At 45.6% G+C, this 23734-nt stretch overlaps 1 protein-coding gene across 1 annotated transcript in view; it reads right to left on the reverse strand.

Annotated features, from left to right (window-relative positions):
- The window catches only part of LOC119374127 (uncharacterized), a 42721-nt gene that overhangs the window by 9120 nt on the left and 9867 nt on the right, over positions 1–23734 (reverse strand). Inside the window, exons 4-6 of the mRNA XM_037644192.1 lie at positions 19702–19874; positions 14310–14408; positions 7063–7158 (exon numbers count right to left, since the gene is read on the reverse strand). Coding sequence (XP_037500120.1) covers positions 7063–7158; positions 14310–14408; positions 19702–19874 — 368 coding nt within the window. The remainder of the gene's footprint in view (positions 1–7062; positions 7159–14309; positions 14409–19701; positions 19875–23734) is intronic.

Here is a 23734-nt window from a genome sequence, read left to right on the forward strand (position 1 = left end):
GCGCCGAGGCCGTCTGCAGCTCCAAAGAAATACGGAGAAAAGAAGAAAAAGCGATCGCCACCGACCTCCTGGACAATGGATACCCGAAGAGCTTTATTCGCCGAGTACGCCAGCGACCCCGGGAAAGCGTCCCCCACCTGCATTCTTCTGCAACAGGTGACACTAACAATGACGCCTCCCCCAAACGTTTCTACCGCATCTCGGTCCCATACGTTCCGGGAATCGGCGAGCAACTGTCCAGGGTGCTGGGTAGGGAGGTCATCCGGGTAGCGCACAAGCCCGTGTCAACAATCGGACGACTCCTGCCACGGCCAAAAGACCGGTTGCCAAAAGAAAGATTCCCTGGGTTGGTCTACGAGGTTCCGTGCACGGACTGTGACGCCACTTACATCGGTGACACAAAAAACTTCCCCGAAAGGATACGGCAACATCGAAACGACCTGCATAGCTTCAACGCTGCGCAAAACGCCCTCGCAGAACACAGCGAAAAGATGGACCACCGCATCAATTTTGACGACGTGCGGGTCATCGACACGGAAGGCAGCCACACAAAAAGACAGTTTTTGGAATCCTGGCATATCCAAACAACACCGGGAAATGTTAACCGCTCAACTGGAACCTTACCGAGTGTGTACGTGCACCGTCTACGAAACCAGTGGAAAAAACACTGCAGCAACAAGAACGGCGGGAAGAAGGACGATGGAGAGGGGGACACCACCAAAGTAAGTCGCTAGCTTCGGAGCCGGCCGAACAGTCACCCCTGAGGAAGGGACCGAATCGGTCACGAAACGTCGGGTCAGTTTAGAGTTTTTGAAGTTTAACTTTAGCAACTTTGGACTATAAATGGCTGGACAGTTTATTATTTTTCGTATGAAAGCTGCTCAAAGTAAGTACTCCTCAGGTGTCCTATCACCGCCAGAAAAACAGCAACTGAAGGTTTGCAAACCAATCATTGAAAACTTATCAGATTATCAGAACTTATAAGAAAACTTATTTGGTGCCTAAAAGAATGGCTGTCGGTAGGCTGGTGCGAATATCCCTTTCATGGTTCGAAGTGAAGTCTAAGTGAACAGTAATTAGTATCGCATAATTTCGAAGTGAATTCGAATAGTAGAACGACCTGAATTATAGTAGGGTCAAAGTTATAAACGGCAAAATGTATTACGTTTTGAAATTTGCCATGCTTAGCCCACATAAGCCCGCATAACGCACTTTTACACTATAAAAAATATTAATCTAAGTGCAGCTAACATGCACACTGACCATGTAGTTTGGCTTTGCAGCAGTGCACACTTCCCATGAATGGGCAGTTTCACGGCACAGAAAATCTACACTGCAGTGAGATCACCTTTCCAAGCGTGTTACACATGATAAAACACATTGTTCATGACTGCTTTCCTATTACGTATGTGCAAACTTGATGACGGAGTCCATTAATATAATCAAAGTATTGTCGCGAAAGGCAGAGTTAAGCAGAAGGTTTTTTTTTTTTCGAAATGGTGTTAGAGATGTCCTTTTTCAACTGCTCTTTTGAGAGGGACCCTCGGAGGAGAATTCGAGCCGGCGAGAGGAAGCTACATCCGGTCGTTCCGCTCGCGCCCCGTGCCCGAACGAGCGAGCGCACAGCAGGGGGCTGCTGGACGACCGGCGACCGAAACCCGAGCACGCCGAGCACGTGTGTGCGCATCGTCGCTGCTTGCTGGAATGTGCCGTTTACAGAAAGTGCACTAGTTTTGTTCCGAAGCAGGATTCAAGCGACCACGTAAACTCGCGTGGGGATTGGTTACCTTCGGCTTGCCTGATTGGTCCTAAGAAACCGATTTCCAATTGGTGGAAAACCCTGAGGTCCTCGTCCCCGTGGATGCTGCAAAACTCGATTTAAGCAGCGACTCGGGCCCATTTTTGAGAGAGCGGACTCGGGGCCCACCAGCATCGCACCACCAGAGACCAGTCATGCAAGCCGACGGGGTATGCCATCATTTTCTATGTCTTGTATTCATTGCCCAGTGTATTTTGTAAATATAAGTTCTGTTAGACAAATAAACCCCCCAATGAGTGCTCTCCGGAATCATCGTGTTGACTCCTCGTCGCTTGCCTGTGCGGACTTGCTCCCACACTTCTTCGTCTCCTGGTCTTCCGATGCTCTTAGCTTTTAACAACCCCGACGTTTCGCTACAGAATGATACCACAGCATTGTGAAATTATCAAGAAATATATAGAAGAATTGATAGCTGGGCTAGGTGGTAATAGTATTTGAACATCTTGAAAACAGTGCAAAATCAAAACGAACAAAAGAAGATAGGGGGACACACCACAGCGGTAAACTCGCAACTAAATTTTATTGCGATAGCAATTATATGGACAGTCTCGGCTGAATTTCGCCGTCGCCGCCGTCATGCACCGTATATGTATAAGTATGTATGTATATAAAAGCCCCAAAGAAAAATAATTCAGAAAAATGCTTCCAAAGCGCGGAATCAAACCAGGGACCTCTTGCTCCGCAGCGAGTGGCGCTAACCACTACGCCACGAAACGCAGATCCTCCACGTAGCTAACGGCGAGCGTTATATACACACTCTTTACCGCTGGACGGACTCAGAGACGGCAGGCGCGTATAAGCGTTTCTTCATAACCAGCGAGACGGCGCTAGGAGCGCGACGGGCGCATTTAGGTCGTCGGCGAGCTCGCTCGCTTCTTCTTATATTTGCGCATGGGAGAAGCTTGCCCTTCCGCTGTCTGCTCGCGCGGTTTTCTCGTGGCGCGGGGTAGAGGAATGTTTCACGCTTTCACCGTGATGTCCGCGCTCATGTTACGGCGCGTACGAATGTCGCTCGAGCTCAGGGACGCCGCTAAACGAACAAACAGAAGATGAGCGCGAACTATCAAGTGTCACAGCTCGACAGTTGAAGGACGCTAGTTTCCCTCGCTGCTTCGGCCGCCTTTGCAACAGGAACGCTGTTCAAACTGAGAGTATCCATTGGCAAGCCTCACTTCGTATAGCATTAGTTTCTTGCTATCGCATTCACTGCTTCGCCCTTGCGGCGAAACTGTGACATTTTTTACATGAAGGTACACGCACACTTAGAGGAGCATTGACACAAAAATATTGCATCTTGTTTTTTTCTGTCCTACTTATCACGGCTGGAAAGCTCATCTGCTCGAGCGCACGACGGTTAATTATCTGGAGACAGTTTTACAGCAGCCAGTCACAGTTTCGGTTTCAGAGAGTGCCGAGCGAGGCGGAACCCAAAGCGGTTTTCATGTAAACATGGCTGGCTGTGTGAGCACACAAAACCGCGTGCACATGAGCACAGCGTTGACAGCTCTTTCCAACGAAAGCACCCCGGGTGCTGCTATAATACCCTCTGAGACATTGTAAATATGCGCGACCCCCCAAAAATGCACTGTCCAGGCAAGGACGTCAGGCTTTGTACACTGCCCCGTCTTTCCGTTGAAAAGGTCTGCTAGGAGAGACCGCGCACAAGGATTGTGACAGCCAACCAAAACTCGTGACGCAGGTGGCAGTTGGTTGTTTACACGAAAACCACAGGCGCGTGTGCGTGCAGTGGCATGACATACACTTTAAAAACTAATTTTAAATACTATATGTTCTAGGCTACATTAGCCGTTGATATTTTGTATAGGATGCATGTGTCCACACAAATCTATCCCACAAGTTATCTCGTCTTCAAAATTTTGTGTCAGTATACTCCTTTAAATACTGATACAGTCAACATCCGATTTTTCGGACTCCCTAGGGACCGCAAAATCGTCCGAAAAATCGAGCAGTCTGAAAAAACGAATTCATGCTTTTTTATTCCGCTCAAGCGGTCAAACCGCCACAGCCACGTCCGAAGTAGCTTTAATGCCTCCCAGTACAATTATCAGTCATTTTGGTGCACGCCCAGGCCAAGGTAAATTGCCCAGGCTCTCGCAAATACATTCGGTACCTGCCGCGAACCGCGCTTAACTGCGTGCCAACCGCCACTTGCAAGTTTGCATCTCGTGATAAGCGCCGCTGATACCAGCAAAGCACGGGATAGATTACGGCTCTCTCGCGTGGAGCGTTTGGAAACGATGACGCGGAACACAAAGACTGTGGCGGGAGAGTGGACTACTCATCCGGCATTCCCCTATGCGTGTGCGCACGTAAACTGCATACGCACATCGCCGAATCTCCGACGATACGCGGCATTTGCTGCCGTGTGAAGCGGATCGTTTCTAGTTGTGTGCAGCACATCGCCAACTAAGCTGACGCCGTCACTGTACTGTTGCTGTATTGTACGCACGCATTTATCATGAAAGTGTTCGTGATGCGCACTTTGTTCCTGACCGCACACGGGCGCGGCAATGGGGAGCTGGTTTCGTCCGTGAAGGCAACGCGTCTGTGCGGCGCATCTAGCGGTCTTGCACAAAGAGGCAGCATTAATGGAGGCGCGGCGCATTTGGGTTCTCGCCTATTAAATGCGTGCAGTATGCATACAACTGCGCTAGGCCACATGCACTAGCGGGCAGTTAACTGAAGATGCTTATCGTAAGCGATTAAGCCGTACTGGCGCGTTTGCCAGCTGCCGCCATCACGCCTCCGTGCATTTCCGCTGCTTATCCATAAAGACATCGCCGCACGGCGCCGTGATAGCGTCCCCTTTTAATTTCTGGTCTGCTTCACCCCATAACGCTTTGGCATTGCGGCAAAGCTGACTTTCGGACTCTGCTCCTGTCGCAAACAGATAGACTCCTGAAGGCGCTGGTTCGAACCTACGAGATGATAGATGCGGCAGAGGTGGGGGCTTCAATAATGCCTTTCGGACCTGTAATTTGGGCAGAAAGTCAGAAAAATCGGACGCAGAAGAGTTTCAGCGTCCGAAGTTTCGGACGTTCTAATACATTGACGTCTATGGGGCTGGTGACGGTGCCGCGAAAGCGTCCGAATTTTCAAGGATGTCCGGAAAATCGGGCGTCCGAAAAATCGGCAGTTGACTGTAACATGTCAACCACATGACCACTTGACACATGACGTTACACTGCGATTTCGCGCGGTGAAATGTGTTGTGCACGTGGCACAACACATTCTGCAGAGCAGCTGCGTGCCTATAGTTCATGATATTGAGGTGCTATCAGCTCATTATAATTGAATCACTAGGGGCATTTGAGGAATTGCCCATTAGAAAGAGGGTTGAGCAGTGCATTAGCCCTCCCCTCCATTGCCTTGCATGATAAGTGAATATTGTTCATTGGAACGTTCAGGACCTTAGCAATCTTCCTTGTGGCTGTTCACATGGATGCGATTGAAATTTTTTTGCTAGTTGTTGGTTTTTAGGATTGAGAGTGGCGCATTATGACGTCATGTGTGAAGCGTGCATAACATGGGTGACAGGTTATCAGTATTTAGGTGTGCATGCATTTAAAATAAAATTTAGTTGCGAGTTTGGCGTTGTGGTGTGTCCCCCTATCTTCTTTTGTCAGTGTCGTTTTTGCGCTATTTTCAAGATGTTCGAGGAATATATATTTCGTTTTTTTCGACTCGAGTCACATCCTTGAAGCAGCACTCCAAAAATGGGCTGGATCATGGTCACCATGAGCGATGGCCACCAGTGGACGTGATGCTTGTTTGCCACTTTATCGCAGGCGACATCTTTTATGTGCAGCCCAGAACAAGAATTCACTACAGCTTCACTAGATCACATCATCTGTTTTCTACATTCGCTAGATCGGCACTGAACTGTGCTCGGCCTCACTGGCACCACTTGGTCCTAGTCACGTGTATTTTTCCAGGAGCTCTCGAAGTTTTTTTTTTCTTTTCTGTAACATTTGGATCACCCAGCACTAGCCCATCGACTCACTGCAGTGGTTCACTTTTCCTCATGGTCATCTTATGATGCTCGGGTGTAACAGCATGCGAATGAAGTCTAAGAATTGGAATACAAAATGCCTGCGATATTATTGTGAGACCATACAAGTGCAGTCAAACAAATAGTGTAAAACATTCACACTGACCCGACTGTATCGATGCAGCCTAATTCTACATTTTCTTAACACACATATACATATATGTATAATCTCTTCTGCATTGCCATGTCTTGATGAATAAGTATTGCATCCTGCTAACTTTTAGGTTCTGTAATAATTCTGAATCGTTGTTACAGTAATGATTAGATATCTTACATTTAGTACCTGATGCTTTTCGTTTTCTTTTTAGATGTAACTGCTTTTGCAGCGGCAAATAGTCAAGATGGTTTAGTGCAGCTTTCACTCCCGCCATCCTTCATGTATGACACATGAAAATAATGATTCCATTCTATTTCCAATCAATTTCGTGGACAGAATCCATTCTGTGCCCGTCTTGCCATTTCAGAGGGTTCGAAAACCTTGCGTTTCAATTTGAACAGAGTGCCAAATAATCACACCTCATCCACTTTCATTATAGATACCCCTTAGATGTAAAAGCAATAGCAGTTAACCACGCGAATATTACAGTATTCGAATTCACTTTGACACGAATTTAAACCATTCAAAATTTGGAAGCACTCGAAATTAACGAAAAGGCATATATTAGACCGCATGTAACCCCCTGTAGATGTGACTTTACTGCAGCGCAGGAGTGCTAAGCCGTGAAAACACCTATCTAGAAAAAAATCCGCACTGCCGCAAAGCCCCACTTGAAGGTTAAATGATTAATCACATCGACTAATTATTTCTTTTAAGTTTAAAAGCTTGTTAACAGGCTTATGTCACTAAGCACAGTAAACTTGAGAACGTAACATATCTTGCTGGTTATTACTAGCATCCTACTGAAATTCAGAGCCCCTGCTAGTATTCAAAGTTGCTTCCACTTCACTACGAACCAAAGAAGTGACGTTCGCACCTGCCTTGTTGCAATCTTGAAAAATATTGCGCAGTTTACTTGGGTCAGGACAAATATGCTCATTTTTCTTTATAACATGTGATATATACTATTCAAACTATTCGACCGAATCACTATTGGCTTCGCTAATCCCCACAGTTAAACAGAATTAACCACCCTGCTGTCATCCTGCAGGCCATAACAGAACGCACACGAACCTCGATGCTGAAGGCGTGGCGCGACTGCTGCTCCTTCCACTGTATCAGGTGCAAAAACATGGCCGGGTACAGCGGGTGCAGCTCTTCCAGGGTTTTCTGCAAAAGCAAAGTCGGAGCAAACTATCTCAGAAAAGAAGCGATTTTTTTTTTAACAGCAAAGCTGTACTATATGGCTAGGGTTGCCTGTATTTTTCAGCTCCGTCAACACGTGGCTAATTTCCTCTGGCTCTAGTCATTCACACTGGAGCGCAACGAATTGATTGAAACCAGCAGCTGCCGAGCAGCATACTCCAAAAAAAAAGAAACAAAAAGAGGGTGACCTTATTTTTTAAGTCTGGCGGTGCCATGCTGCCAATTTCCCACAGGATGGGTGCCCTCCCATGAGACTATGTCAGTGATGGAAGCAACATTTTGCTTTTTGAAGCAGATTCTGGAGCAGAAAAATATATTGCTTTGGAGCAGCTATTGGTGTGTTCGGAGCAGATGGCAAAATATTCTTAACGACTCCTGGAGTCTAAAGCATCATTTAAGCCTCTCATAAACGTGAATATTTATTACGAAACATATTGCACATACAATAATCACTGCAAGTCGCAAGAAACAAATAATTGAGCAGATGGATGGCCATTAATACTAAACAAGATGAGCTACATGTATATTTAAAATACAGTGATCTTGTTGCAGAAATGATATAAAAGCGATAAAGCTGAGCATCAAATTATAAAAGTAGCCAGAATCACACGTAACTATCACCAAAGCAGCTGTTTATAATCGGTAGGAGATCAAAGCAATGTGCTATTTTCATATTTCACAAATACAACCAGCAGAGAAAATTTCAAAAAAACAAAAGCTAAACGAGCTATCCACTTTAAATGCCAATTCTTGTGGCATAAATGAGGTCTAAGCTGATACATTGGTAAATGCAATCAGTCACGAATCAAAGTCGTCATAGCAGAAGTGAGTCATCAGTATGATATCAAAGTAATCTCCCACAAGTTTCACCAAAACAGTCTGCTCGTCAGGTACAAATACAGAGCTAAATCAGACATGTATAGTACCAGTGCTTGTGGCATTGTCAATATGCTAGCATGGAGCTAGCAAGCAAGCTACATACTAGCATACTAGGATGATAGTATATACAGCTTGTTTTTGGTGTCGTTTAGGCTCGGTGGATAGTCACGTGGTTCAAGTTCATTGTTTTTAGATTCTCAACACTATTTCAGAGCACGTTCGGAGCAGTTACTAAGAAATATTACACTCTGGAGCAGCATTTCTCCTTTGGAGCAGTTTGGAGCAGTTGGAGCAGTACTTCCATCACTATGTACTTCGTTCGGCCGAGTACCAGGCCGGAAGTGCGCTTGTACCTATTTCACCGGTAGGTACCCGGCAGCACCAATTCTCTGCCTTCCACAGCAGCAGCGGATGCTCAACTATGTTCTGCACGAACAACAGCATTGTGATGTGTAGTGCGCGCTTGAAGTGTGTGCCTGTGAAAAGCGTGCGACACAAAAAGAAAGAAGACGACAAGGGGTGCACGTGTGGACACAAGCCTGGCGGAAGACAACGACGACAAACAACGTCATGAGGGCATGGGGCGCAACAACGTAGAAATGAGAGATAAGAGATCCAAAGCGAAAACAACATGGAGCCACCCGGAGCCAATAGCTGTTCACCACGAAGCTCCCGCAATGCAAATCAGGATGGAGCAAGTGGGTAGTTCCAGGATACGTGGCGAGCAGAGAAGGTTGTCACCCGACCGGGCGTTGAAGACGGGCAGTCGGGTTGTGGAGCCGAGCCTCCAGTACTTCCAACTGGCCGGAGCCTCCTGCCGTCGCGTTCCCGCGCGAGATGACCGCAGTGATGGAGCGCGAACTCCAGCTCAAGGCCTGCGGATTCCACAGCGGGCAGGCAAAGTAGCAGCGGTTGGGCTACGGGCCCGAGCTGTGTGTCCAGTTGCCTAGCCATCTTTTTCCTGGCTTCTCAGCGCGTCGCCCAGTAGCTGCCATTCCCTCGTCCAGGCCGCATCCACTCCACAAGCCGGAGCCACCACGTTCTGGTTGCGTATACGTTGGCCAACCCCTCGATGTTCTAGTGAGACTCAACACCGATTCTTCAATCACTCCGCCGCTCATCTGTGTTTGAACTATAATGCGTACATTAAGTCTTTGAACTTGCATTTTCTGTGTTGTTAGGAGTGTTTTACCGGGTACAGTGAACCTTTTGCCGAGTGTGTGGTCTCACGTAGATTTTTTGTCACTTTAATTTTTAATTAAAAGTTCTGTGTAGTTTTGAAAGAATGTTTTTCCACAATAAAGGTTTTCCATCCATTTGAAATAAACGGCCTCGTCCTTCAGCATGCTCTCAGAGGCTCAGCCATAGAGAGCCGTTAGAAACTATAAAAAGTACATGCATCACAAGCATGCCTCAGTAATACCATTCACAGGAACTAGTGAAACCAACAGACAAGCCAAGGAGAGCACAGGGCACATTATTTGTTGTTTTTGTTAACTGTAGTGTAACGATTTTGACCTAAATTGAAAGCAATTAAAGCGGACGAAAAATCACTCTTTCCGTCAGTGGAATCTGAATCCACAACCTTCAAATTATGTGACCGATGCTCTACCAACTGAGCTAGAACACTCAAAGTCATTACACTACAGTTAACAAGAACAAGACGTAACACCTCCTATGCTGTTCCTGGCTTGTCTGTTGGTTTCATTAGTTGCATCTCGCAAAGAAAACCAGCCCCTCGAACAATCCCGCTTCTTTCGTACATTCACAAGAAAGGTCACTTTGTTTGTCAGCTTGCAGAGAGTAAAACAACCACGTCATCGCCAATTGTTAACCTGCCCTGAACGAATGTACACATGAAATAGCGCTCTAAGTAAGTGGGTACATGGCTTATTTTCTTCTAGAAGGACAAAAATGATGTTTTCCAGATTCTCTCGCAAAGTTTTGTTTTGCGAGAAAGAGCGTTATTATTAAGCGAAAAAGTGCCACATCTGAAATTGTCTCGATGACTGCCAGCGTGAGCACAGAAAAAGCTTGCAGGGTCCCTTATGGATCTACCTCAGTTGACTCGAAGGCGAAAGCCACCTTCTTTTTTTTTTCTTATAAGTCGAAGTATTGAACCTCCCGCACCCCCCTCCGAAAGCTTTCTGCAAGATATATATATATATATATATATGCGCGTGTGTGTGTGAAGTAATGATAAGTACAAGTCTAATCAGAATGTCATCACGTCAAATCACTTTGAGCATGTGCCCACGGTTGCCTTACAACCCGGCCAGGTAATCATATTTAAGCTACGACAGTGCGTTGGATGGCCTGCTTACGAAGCAGCCACCTTGATACACCCAGCTTGTCTATCTTTTCCACCTCTGTTATCTCACAGGTTAGCTGCGACTTGTGCCTTGCCACTACTACACATTAATTCAAAAAGGGGCTGCAACTGCAGTCACGGCAATGAATGCCAAGATGCGCCTGCACCACGTTGTGCACATTTTAAGGCGAAAGCCTTAGATGCCTCATCAAACGCCAAAATTGACCGGTGTCAACACGATTGATGCAAGAAATTATTGTCAGGTGATGACGTCGTCATAACGTCACAAATTGCCAAAATCTGTGACATCCTCACGGTGTTACTGTGACGTCATCATGACGTCACTGTGACATCATCACGTGACGTGATTTAACGTACTTCATTGTTCTCATTTGTACATAGCCATCATCATCATCCCTGTTCTTCTTCCTCGTGTTTTGTGCCGAGGCAGACACTGCGGAATAAACGGCTCTGCTGGCGTTCTCTGGTCCGGTCGTCCTGTGTCTTTCATAGTGGTGGAGTTGCTGGGTCTTCAATGTGTGTGTTTGTGTGTGCGTGTGTGTGTTGCTCTTCTGCAGAATAATGATCAGTTGGAAGCCGGCACTCTTTTTCAAGAAGAAAATATTGAGAAGAAATGGTTCCTCCAGTTTGTGATGGGAGAGTGGGCTCGTGTTCCACCACACCAAGTCACCCAACCACTGTACGCAGGCTGTGCATATATCTAACTTTAGCTAAGAATCTTTCTAAAGTAGCAATGGAAAACCCGAGTGTGCGATGCAGTGATCACAAAACAGTTACAGTAAAACCTCGCTAATTCGAACTCGGATAATTGGAAATTTCGGTTAATTCGAAGAACTTCTGCGGTCTCGTGTTTTTCAATGCAAATTTTACCGGATTATTTGAACAGCCCGCGGGGTTTCATCCGGATAATTCGTAATTCCCGCCGGCAGCAACGGACGTGAAACAGCCTTCCGGCGACGCTTATCTCGGAGGTCATAGTAGTTGGAGTACCGGAAACGGGTTAAAATGCGTTTTCCGTTTCGTGTTTTCCACGTTCGCGTTTTCCCGTTTTTCACGCATTCCGTTTCGCGTTTTTCACGTAGCTCGCGTGCTTGGACCATTCGCCGTCTTGCATTAGTCTTGTTTACTTCGCCGCCTACGCCTGCATTTGCCGCGTGCGAAGTCCTGACCGCTTGTTGGACTCACCATGCCGAAGTACAAGACGCTGACGCTGCGGGAGAAGGTGTCCTTAATCGAGGAGGCTGAGAAGTCGACGTGCACTAAGACCCAACTCGCCGAAAAGCACAAGATGCCCTTGTCGACGCTCTCGACCATCTTGAAGAACAAAGAAAAGTTGCTCGAGGCATATGGGAAAACGCATTCGTCAAAGCGATCAAGGATTCGCTTCCCAACGTACCCGGACGTTGAGGTCGCTTTGATGAAGTGGCTGCAGCACGCAAACGCAGCTCATCTTCCCGTGAACGGCACCATCCTTCGGGAGAAGGCCGATGACCTGGCACTGCGCCTTGGCCACGAAGGCTTTAAGTGCAGTAACGGTTGGTTCGCCCGATTTAAAGAGCGAAATAACCTTACATACTTGACCGTGTGCGGGGAAAGCGGCAGCGCCGACACGAACGTCGTTGACGACTGGCAGATGCGTACGCTGGCACCGCTGCTTCAGGAGTTTGGAGAGGACGACGTCTACAACTTGGATGAGGCAGCCTTGTTCTACAAGATGCTTCCCACGAAAACATTTGCTGCCAAGGACACCACTGTCTCGGGGAGAAAGCAGCCCAAGGAGAGAATATCCATTTTGTTCGGCGCGAACATGTCCGGGAACGACAAGCTTCCACTGCTCGTAATCGGCCGAGCGGGTAAGCCTAGGTGCTTTAAGAACGCGCGCCTTCCTCCGAGGGATGTCGTCATGTACAGACACAACAAGAAGGCCTGGATGACGGCGGCGATATTCGAGGAATACGTGCGGTTCCTTGACCGGAAGTTTGCCGCCAAAGGGCGGAAAGTGCTTTTTGTTATCGATAATTGCCCGGCCCACGGGGACATCAGAAACCTGGAAGCCGTCAAGATCGTCTTCCTCCCTGCGAATACTACGGCCATATCGCAGCCGATGGACCAAGGGGTGATCCTGCAAACGAGGAAGCTTTACCGCCACCACCTGTTGAAGCGGGTTCTGCTTTGCTACGACAGTGGAAAGCAATACCACATCGATCTGCTTGGTGCGATCTGTTTAATTGCCTTTGCCTGGAAGGAGTTGGAGTCAAAGGTGATCAGGCGCTGTTTTGAACATGCCGGGTTCCGCAAACAAGGTGGCGAAGATCTTGATGAAGATTGCAGCTCGTCCGGCCTAGACGACGAGGGAGACTCGATGTGCGCCCGGATCACCGACTCCGGCGACGGCGAGAGACTAGGCTTCGTGGAGTATTCCAGTGTTGAGGCGGGGGTCCAAACATCATACGCTGATGTACACGAGGACGTTGTCGACACTGGGCTAGACGGCGATGATGGTGACGATAACGAGCCCGCCCGCGCGCCCTCTTTGGCTTCAGTTGTCGATGCCGTGAACACCTTCCGCAGCTTTGTCGAGTGCAGCGGGGGTGACAGTGAAATGCTGAGTATTGTGAGCAGGTTTGAGAACATGGCACTTGGGGCGGCGAACTACCGCAATAAGCAGTCCAATATCACCGATTATTTCCAATAACCTTTTTCTCGCAGAGAAAAAATATGTGATTTCATCTTGTAGCGCTTGTTTGCTTTTTTTTCCTTCATTTCGGTTAATTTGAAAATCCGCTTAATTCGAAGAATTTTCGCGGTCCGGCGGCCTTCGAATTATCGAGGTTTTACTGTATCAATGTAGTTTCAAAATAGTCTTCACAAAATGCGTTTACTTGTCTTTTGGTTCATGGGGGCATATAATAATGCTTTCCGATTGGCCTTGTATAACCTTGTATCGTGTAGCTTCACTGGTTATTCACCTTCAAGGCGTGGAATGGCTTCACATTTTCCCTCTGCGCTGTTATTAAAACATGTGACGCAAAAATGACACTTCATTTTTTTTTGCAATGCTAGCAGTGTGGCGAAACAGTATAACAAATTACCTAAAATTTACCTAAAGCAGTTCAGAAAACGAACTACAAATCCAAGTAGTAGACAAGCATTTCTGTTTTTTTTTTAATATCACTCGCATTTAAAGCCATCACCAGGACTGAAACCACAACTTCAACTCGGCAGCACAGCACCGTGTGAGTAAGCTAACACAGCGGGTGATCACCTAACTGACAGCACGAGTGCACTGCAACGGCAGTGTTCAATCACCAAAGCAGAACAAATAATTCTAACATCTGTGAGGCTTTCATTCTGGCAAATATGTACAGGTTTACTTTGTATGCTGTGCCAACACATACATGATGACAAGTTTCCTCTTCACTAAAGTCATATTGTTATTATGTCATTAAAGTCATATACTGGTATGTGCACTTATTTAGTGTCAATACCGACATTCCCAAAGCCAGGGCCCCCAAAAATGCAACTGACCATTGTGATAGAAAACGAAGACCTGACAAAAGGAAGGTATTGCATATTAGACATTCTTTGTACATAATATGATATAACCTCGTCCATACGCTAAAAAAAATCGCAAGAAAAAGCATAACATCTGGGAAAACGTACAATCCAAATTTAATGAAACATTGCGCATTTGGCTTGATAACGACAACACGAATGTTTGCAACTGGAAATATTATGAAACGGGAACGTATAAATGAGGTACTACTGAGCCTCTTGTTTTTATTCAGTGGAAATTGTGTAGTAGGAAGAAAATTGCTCATTATATCTGTACTCATTTTGTCAAGGGTTTTCTATAGTACTACAGTTGCTGCAAACTCATGCTGTGCAGTCACACGTGGATTACCTTGAGCAAAGCACTGTCGGGATTCAGTTGCCGGAAGCAATCGGACGTTGAGGCACTGACGAGGCCTTCCCAGAGGCCAATAGACAACGAGAATGGGACCTGCATGCAGGAATGGAGAGTTTAGACATTGGAATGACACTTAAGCACCACCTCACGTTCTCTTATACCCCTGTCACACAGGTGAATTCAGTGTAATTTTGAGCTAGCGAACTTACACCCCCCAGAATCTCACTTTGTCAGTGCGCTGCTACACGAGAAAGGGAAGTGCACTTTGGAAATAATGGCAATGGCGTTTGGTAATTAAGTAGCATGACAGATATTTGTTATTACAGGCAATGTTTCTAAGTAATTACATAGGTCGGCAAAAAATGTGGAGCTCACTCAGACTCACTCATGAAATATATTTTACCCTTAGAGCTCACTCTGACTCAGACTCACCAAAATTTTCCTCCACTGGACTCACTCGGACTTGGACTCACTGAAATTTTTCTCAGTCGAACTCACTTGAACTCAAGCTCACCAAAATAATACTCACTCAGACTCTCTCAGACTCAGACTCACCGCTCTATCTGAACCTGAGTGAGTCAGAGTTAGTCAACTCATGAGTCCGTTAGCGCATAATTGGCTTTCGTGACCATGGTGTTAATGCTCATTAGCACCAATATCTCGCATATTTGGTGCTCTTCTTGGCGCCTTTTCATCTCGAACCTTCAAATATAAATTCTGAGTAGCTGAAGTCCAGTAAGGACATCTTTGTTGAAAGTGGTGACTCACACCAGATATTTTTATCAAGAGCTCCCTGTAAAAGAGGTTGCGGGGGGAGGTCAACCTGCCCCCCACTTTCTAACTAACTCATGCTTCTGATTAACAAGTATTGAGCTGGCGTATGAACGCTAGTGCTTTGATGTATCTGTGAGTCAGCGGGAGCTTAAACGAGAGCCGACATAAGGCTGATAGTAATGCTGAAGTTGTGTAGATAGAACCATAGGTCGGCAAAGAAGTGTGAAGCTCACTCAAACTCACTCAACAAATATATTGCGCTTAGGGCTCACTCGGACTCAGACTCACCAAAATTTACCGCTGCCGGACTCACTCGGACTCAGACTCACTAAAATTTTTGTCAACCGGACTCACTCGGACTCAAGCTCACCAAAGTATTACTCACCCGGACTCACTCCGACTCAGACTCACGGCTCGATCTGAGTCTGAGTGAGCTTGAGTGAGTCGACTCATGAGTGAGTTTGCCGACGTATGAGTAATTAAGTGTTATAGCTATAAGCTGCCCTTAGAATCAACTTCATGTACAAATGCGGAGGATGCGGCCATAGCACAGCGTGTGCTTGGCATGCCGCTGGTGACTGTGGCTATAAACTGCCTGAGACTGAGAACAGGATAGTTTTCTGCAGTATAGTATGTTTTAATGCATAACAACATTCTTAATAACAAAAACAATACAATTGAAACTGGGTGTAACTAAGTTGACAAATGTCGGCAATATTTCGTTATATATACAGGTTTTCGTTACATGCAGTTTCACATCAAAATCGGCAAGTATCATGCAAAACAAAACCAAAACGAGACGGACATCACTTCAGAAGACCTCACCTCTCACATTTATTCAGAAGAAAAAAACTGTGAGATTTTCGCTTGTGTTTTCTTCATATATGATGACATCAAGCGGACGCAGTGTCATCATCTTGTGTGCCGGCGGCACGACGCAAGACGTTCAGCACATCCATCACTTCCTTCACGGTAGGCGTGGCAAACCATGGATCTTTCTCTGATGCACCTTCGTTGTGACCGTGATCTTGCACCATTTGAACAAGCGCCGCATCTGACATTTCTTCAGTACATATGGCGCCGTTGTCGCCAAACAAAAATATGCCAAGTTTGACGTCGTCGGGCGCTCCCCCGTTCGCACATAGCACATCCCACAATTCTGTTACATCCGCTGGATTCGCAGGCTCCTCTTCGTCGTTGCAGATTTGGGCTTTTGGTGAAGCCAAAATATTTGGGCTTTGGTGAAGCAACTTGAAACCGTCTGAGTTGCAACTTCTTGTCACGACATGGCAATCACCTTGACGGCTTGATAGATGTTGATCTTCATTTGCCGCTCAAAACGGGATGTCCAGAAGAACCTTTTCTATCACACGACGGCGGTAGCAGCACTTGAAGCTGTTGATGATTCCCTCGTCCAGTGGCTGTATCAGGGATGTGCAAATGGGAGGAACATATATAAACTCTATGTTTGAGACCTGAAGGCCATCAATGTGGTGCGTAGAGCAATTGTCCAGGAGCAAACAGATTTGCCGGCCTTGTTGCTTGACGTCTTCGTTCAATTCTTTCAACCAATCAGAAAAGATCGCCCGTGACATCTACGCCTTTGAAATGGCCATATACTTTACCGAAATTCGCTTCGTTCCCTTGAATCATCTGGCCCGGGCGCTTTTCCCGATAACCAATGAGACCCGTTTGCCACTGCCATCGCTGCTGGCGCGAAGCAGGGCAGTCACGCGAAGTTTTCTTTGCTTGCCTCTGTGGCAGTCTCCTCATTTAAGCACCAGCGTGCGATTAGGCAGCATCTGATAAAACAGAGCCGTTTCATCGGCATTATAAATGTCAGCTGCCTCGTAGCGGCTCAAAACACCAGGCAGCTCCTCAGCCACACACAATGCACAAGCATCGCTGTCGGCAGAGGCCAACTCACCGCTAATGACCTTCCCGACAACTCCGTTTCGGCTCTTAAAACCTTGCAGCCAGCCGTTGCTAGCTTTGAAGTCGTCATGGCCCAGGATGCAAGCAAAATCCTTCTCTTGTTGTTGTAGGATGGCGCCGCTTATGGGCACATTTCGAGCGTGTGTCCAAAAAAAACGTAAGCACGGCTTTGTCCACATCGGCGTGCGTTGACAACTTCATCCTTTTTTTCTTCGAGCTTGTGCCCGACTCTACTGCGCTGCGGATGCTGTCTTTCGCACTCAAGATAGTCGACAGGGTGCTGGCAGGAATGCTGAATCGCGCAGCAACATCCTTCTTCTCGCCAGTGGCGACCGCATTGACGATCGACAGCTTCACCTCGAAAGACAAAACCTTACGCTTTCTCACCGAACTCATTTTCGATCAAACAATCACTGTGAGAAATGTGCAATTACACACTGCTAACATTGACCCTCGCGTTAAGGCTTGCGTCGCGTCTGCTCACACACGATGCAACGACAACAGAACACGCACAAGCCTAAAAAAAGCAAACAAATTCAGGTAAACACAACAGCGACACCTGGTGTCACGATGCGTAAGCAAAAAAAAAACTCAGATCTGCCATAGAGCAGCGTTAGGGGAGCTAGCGGCTTTCATCACCATCATCACAGCGGCACACTGGATCGACTGCTCTGGCTCACTGTGCTTGCATGCGTTCCTCTCGCGACTGCCGCTTGCCTTTTCTTTTAGCTATTGCAAAAGTTACGCATCATTTATCCGAATTTTCGGCAGATCTACTGCTCAGAATAATGAATGATGAGCATAGAAAATTGATTACACCCGGGTCATTTGCCACAATGCCTTCGTTACGTGGAGGTAAAAAATACATGGGCTGCTATGGGGATGGAGTTGGGGAATGAAAAAAATTTGTTAGATCCAGGAATTCGTTCAATAGAGGTCCGTTACATCCAGTTAACTGTAGTTTAAAAAAGTACTATGCACTCAGCTTCCGACAATTACTCATTTATTCTCGAGCTACTGCCACTGAGGCTGACACTCCGTCGCATCAAGGAAGCGAAGTAAGTTTGGCGAACGCACTCGCCAACAAGTGCACTTTGCAGCAAGTGTTACTAAGCGTTCCCATGTGACAGCGTGCAAATGACACTAGCAGCAAAGCGCACTCCCTCAAAATGCACCTAAGTTGGCGTGTGTGACAGGGGTGGGGTGTGAGCCCCTGTCGCCAAGTGAAGCAGCATCGTCGCACCAGCAACATATTTTCATCGCCACACAAGAATTTTTAGTCGACAGTATGAGCCAAATTGTCATCGAGCTTTCGTTCTAAGCACTTGTGTGATAATGCTATAGTACCACAGTATTGATAGTATCGCTTTTTGTATGCTTGTTACTGAATGGAGGAGCTAGCTGAAATCGAGAACTTGAACACGGAGAAATGCTCTTTACAACGAGCCCAAAATGGTGGCACCCTGTTGGGCCGTTTCCGAGCCATAATTTTGAAAAACGCTGTTTTTTTTTTTGCTATTTCCGCCATTTTCGCCAAGTCAACAGATGCAAACAAATTTTTCTTATAGCACTTCTACGTAGTTTTCAGTGAAAATATTTTGGAATCAGATAGAAAATGGGCTATAGAAACTGAAAATGCGATTTTCCAAAAATCGCATTTCTTTTTTGGCGCCCCGTTAAGAATAAGACCATATTTGTGACTTTTAATTCTCTCCGGTAATAACAAACTCATTCAGCGTTTACATAAAAGTCTTTGTAACAGCACTTGCATTTTAGATACTCCCTTTACAACAGGCCAAAATCCTCTTCACTATGAAGGTCTGTTGTAATGAGGTTATACTGTAAACGACTCCCTCAGCACAAGACACGACTTAATCGCAATGGTTTGAGGCGCAGCCAACATTCCAACAGCCCATCTGTTTTACCCATTTGCAAAGGCTTGACAAGAGATCAGGAGCTGAAAAAAGAACGTGTACACTCAGACCTCGATATAACGGACATGGATATAACGAATTATCGGTTATAACGAAGTAAATGAAGAATAGTCTTGTAATAGATACAGTGTTACAAATAAATGTTTATAACGAATTTTCGGATATAACGAAGTTATTTTCGTGGCAGGTGTGACTTTGTTATAATGAGGTTTGTGTGTATCCCATTTTCTATTGCTTATCTTCCTCAGGTTGTGCGAGATGCGATGCATGTAGGAAATGACAGCAATCTTCTTATATTTGTCTGTTATTCATTTACCGCGGCATATGCTTATTTAATTACTGCAGTGCCTTATTTACCGTGGCGTATGAGCAACAAAACTCCAGTGCTAAGTCAGCGCCTGTGCCATGTGTTCCTTCTGTCCGTTCTCATCGAGTGCACGTTGTTTTCGCCTCGCTAATTAGCACTCATCGAAAGTTCCACATAATTTTGATATGTCAATCAAAATCCACAGAAAAACTGAGTGTATCCTTAAAATTAGCACACTGAAGTACATAAAACCGGCAAGTTTCATAAAAAATGATATACTGAAAATTCAAAAGCGCAGGATGCTCTCGATATCACTCATAAATAACCTTTCACTTTCCTGGTAACATTGTAAAAATGAGGCATCAGTACTAGTCGCCGTGTATCTGTGAATAATGAAAGAATGCTTCGTCTGAGGTATTCCTTTAAATATTGTCACCTTGCGCACTCCAGCCATGAAGTCCAAGGCTGTCCCGTTGAGCTGCCTCTTTAACAGGTGCCGTGCCTGTCCGTAGACAAACTTTGGCTTGACTGCCAATGCAACTTCCTTGGCGAATGCTGTCATTGCCTCCAGGTTGGCTGGCTTGTGGTCAAACATCCCAGGCTGCACACCTGCAAGACATACACAATCTCTGTACACAACCTCTGCGTACTGCTTTTTATCTGAAGGGTATGCAAATAGCAATGAACTACGACTGTTTGCAGTGATAGTTTTTAATGGATACACTGCACAAAGGGGCAGTCATAAACAATACTCACCTAACCTGTTTGAGCTAATCAGGTGTCGATGAATTACTACTTTAACCATCTTAAAGGGACACCAAAGAGAAAAACGATTTCCCGCATATTTGTAAATTATTTTCACAATATCAAAAACACCACACCACAACAAGGCACTTGGTAAGCAAAAGAAATGGGCCAAAAGAAAAATGCGGGTAAGAATTGGCATTCCCACACGAAACGCCATGACGTCATAGATTTTAATGGTGTCTAACTGGGTCATACTTAGTTCCTAATCAGTAAGAATAAATTACATTGTCCTTTGAGGGGGTCATAGACTTCAAATACCAAGTTTCACGAAACTGCATTGGCCAATGTTGCCAAAATACAAAAAATACACTTTGAAATCCCCGACATCACGTGCGGAGCTTTAGGCGCGAAATTTTAACATGAAACGTTGAGCTTGATTTCCTCCTCCATAAGTAAACATATATGATGGTGAAATTAACGACATTACAGTTTTCAGAGTAAAATTTATCAACCTAAGCCGATTCATTGTATCACTTTACTGTCCCTTTAACCATCTGTGCTTGATAGTATTCGTACTGTTCAATAAAACCTTTCTATCCGCTGTATAAAATTACGCATACTTGTAAGGAGCACAGGTTTTATCTCTTCCTTGCATAATTTTTTCACCTATATTAATTAAAGCAGTCACAAAACCACTGTACCAAATCTATTTAGTGGCATTATTATTAGAGCTGTGCGATTAGCAAAATTTTGGGTGCGAAGCGAATTCGAATATTGAAGTGTGAGTGCGAATCGAATCGAATAGCAAACACTATTCGAAAAATATTCGAAATTTCGAATATTCGCACACCCCTAATTATTATCCCTATTTTGGTGGCCCTTTACAGATTCTTTACCATGTACAAACATTTTTCTATTGCTTTGATTTCAATATATGTACTAGGTTTCCCTTCGAAGGAAGCTCTCCGGTTAGAAGGGTAATTTTAAAGCTCATTTTTTTTGTTAGACACAACATTAATGAAAATTGTCTGTTAGTTCTCATTGAAATAGTGCAGTTGTAACAGCAGACTCCCTATGCCCGATTTGTGGTTTAGTTGTCCTTAAAGGGCCTCTAAACCACCTCCGATATTTTTTTACACATTTCAAGTAAACACGCGCGTGTGCAGAATGCCGTCACGATCAACGATGCCACACGTGGCAGCACTACAAGCTGCGGGCACACCGCAAATTCCTCAAAATAAAATCTTCTCCTCTCCGGGCCCTTCCGGTCTGCCTAGTGACGTGTGTGACGTCAGCGTGCTGAATCTGTGATGCGGTATGCAGGCGATGCTGTGATTGGTCGAACAAGAGACTACAACTTCCGGTTAGTCTACAAGCGGCTGCCCGCGCTCCTAGCTGTTCTTCGTCGTGTTGCCCGCATATGCGCGCTTGCGAATCTGCAACTGCGGCCCGTAACGGCACTAGCGTACCAGCACAGTCACGCCTAGCGGTCTGATACGCTGCGCAGACTGCATTCGACAGTGTTTTGCGATGGCTTTCAAGCATCAGTGCTTGGCTGCAAAAGCGCCGACTGGAAAAAACGAAAACACGCGACACGTGCGGGTCCATCATGTTGGCGATGCTTTGAAGGCGTGCGCGCAACACAAGGTACATACCAGCACAATTCGTACGAGCACGGGCCTGCATGGCAACAGCAGCGGTTAGCCGAGAAGCATGGAGTTCACGGAGTCGCGGCAACCGGAGGTACCCGCTGTTTCGGAAAGCGCGTCAGCGATGACGGTATGTCACGTGAGATTGGGAGGGCACTCGGCAAGGAGGACAGGGTGGCTTTGGGAGAGGAGACCAGCCGACAAGCGGTGGGTAGCGAAGGAAAGAGTGAAACAAGCGATCGCAGCGTTTCGATCATCAAACGCGTGTAACTCCGCTATACGGCACCGTTTCGAAAAATGCTTACGGGTAGGTGTTCGCTGTACACTCGTGCACAACTGTCACACCACAACTACATTTCGACCACTGGGTGGTTTAGGGGCACTTTAAAGGGACTCTAAATTGAAACAACAAATCAGTTTACACTGATAGATTATATTCTGAAAACTCTATTGTCATTAATTTCACCATCATAGGTTGAGTAATAGAAGGGAAGATAAAGGTCTATGTTTCACTTGTATATTGGGTGCCGAAATCTCCGCACATGAGGTCATGAATTTCAAAGTTTTTTTTTTTTCATATTTTGGCAACACTGGTCGAACAAAATATCCTGAAACTTGGTATGGTAAGTCTCTAGCCCCACAGAAGAAAACATACTTCACATTTATCAATTCAAGGAGTACTGACACGATTTTGAAGTGCAGCAAAACGGACGTTTTTGGTTTCCTTGACATGTAGTGTTAACGCTCTCCCCACACCGCATCCGGGAAACACGTATAAATATTTAAGTTTGATTTTAAAGTTTTCATCTCCCAGCATCTGCAAGGCAGCTTCACCGCATGGAGAGCCCTATGACGTTTCAAGTCAGCTCACTTGGTTTGCGAAATCTGGGTTCTGCATGCAGCCTAAATCACAGAAATCGCTGTCGGAGGCACTGGACAACAGTTCACTCATCATGAACCACGTTTGACTGACAGCAGAGGACAGCCGGTGCATATTTCGTGGGTTGCAGTCTGCCCGTGACGTCACGGGCAGACTTGACACGTCACTATGAAGCCGCCCTCTCGAAACCGAAACCGAAACTGCTGGTTGAAAGAAGCGGTATTAAAAATGTATGCAATGCATCCCCAGGCACCACGACACTCTTTTTAGGGTTCTCGACACCCGTGCTTTCATTTAGAACAACAACCAGAAAAAATTTAAAATTCATGTCAGTAGTCCTTTAAGCACTATGTAGGCCCTAGTAAATGCGGTTAAAATCTATGATATCATCACGAGTGGTGTGGAAACTTCAAGGTGGCCTTGTCTCCTGCATTTTCTTTTTGCACATTTTCTCACTTACAAAGCGTCTTATTGCAGCAAGAGTGGTGATATTGGTATTATGAATGAGTAATTTACTGATACGAGGGAAATAGCTTTTCTGTTCAGTGTCCCTTTAATCTACAAGCTTTTTATGGAATACACCTACACTATAACCTCATTATAACAGTCACATCTGATACAAAAATAACTTCGTTATATCCGAAAATTCGTTATAAACGTGCACTTATAACACTGTATCTATGACGACTTTTTTCATTTACTTCGTTATAACCGATAATTCGTTATATCCGTGTTCGTTATATCGAGGTTGCAGTGTATTTCATGTAAGTGTTACATGAAATGTATGGAGTTACTGTTATGACACATTGCATAGCATTTGTACCCTTGCACTTGGAGTACTTGCCACCCTACGTTTCAGTCACACATGTAGGAGGCATGATGTGCAAGAAGTGTGGTCAGGCGAAGGCATAACCCAAGTGTCATTGCACAGCTCCAAATGAAAGTAGGGGAATTTCAAGGGCTCCTTTTCCTTCGTTAGACGCAATATTAATTAGAATTAATAGAAAATCAAGCCAAGGAAAGTATAGGGGATGCTATTTGAAGTAATTGAAATATAAACGAGAAGAAATTAAAGTGAACGAAAAAATGACTTGCTGCCGGCAGGGACCGAACTAGCAACCTTTAAGTAATGCGTTATTTGAATACATTATTCGGGTGTGTTATTAGATCGTGCATTTAGTTATTGGAACGCA

The sequence above is a fragment of the Rhipicephalus sanguineus genome, chromosome 11 (genome assembly GCF_013339695.2).
Source record: "Rhipicephalus sanguineus isolate Rsan-2018 chromosome 11, BIME_Rsan_1.4, whole genome shotgun sequence".
In the NCBI taxonomy this organism is placed as follows: Eukaryota; Metazoa; Arthropoda; class Arachnida; order Ixodida; family Ixodidae; genus Rhipicephalus; species Rhipicephalus sanguineus.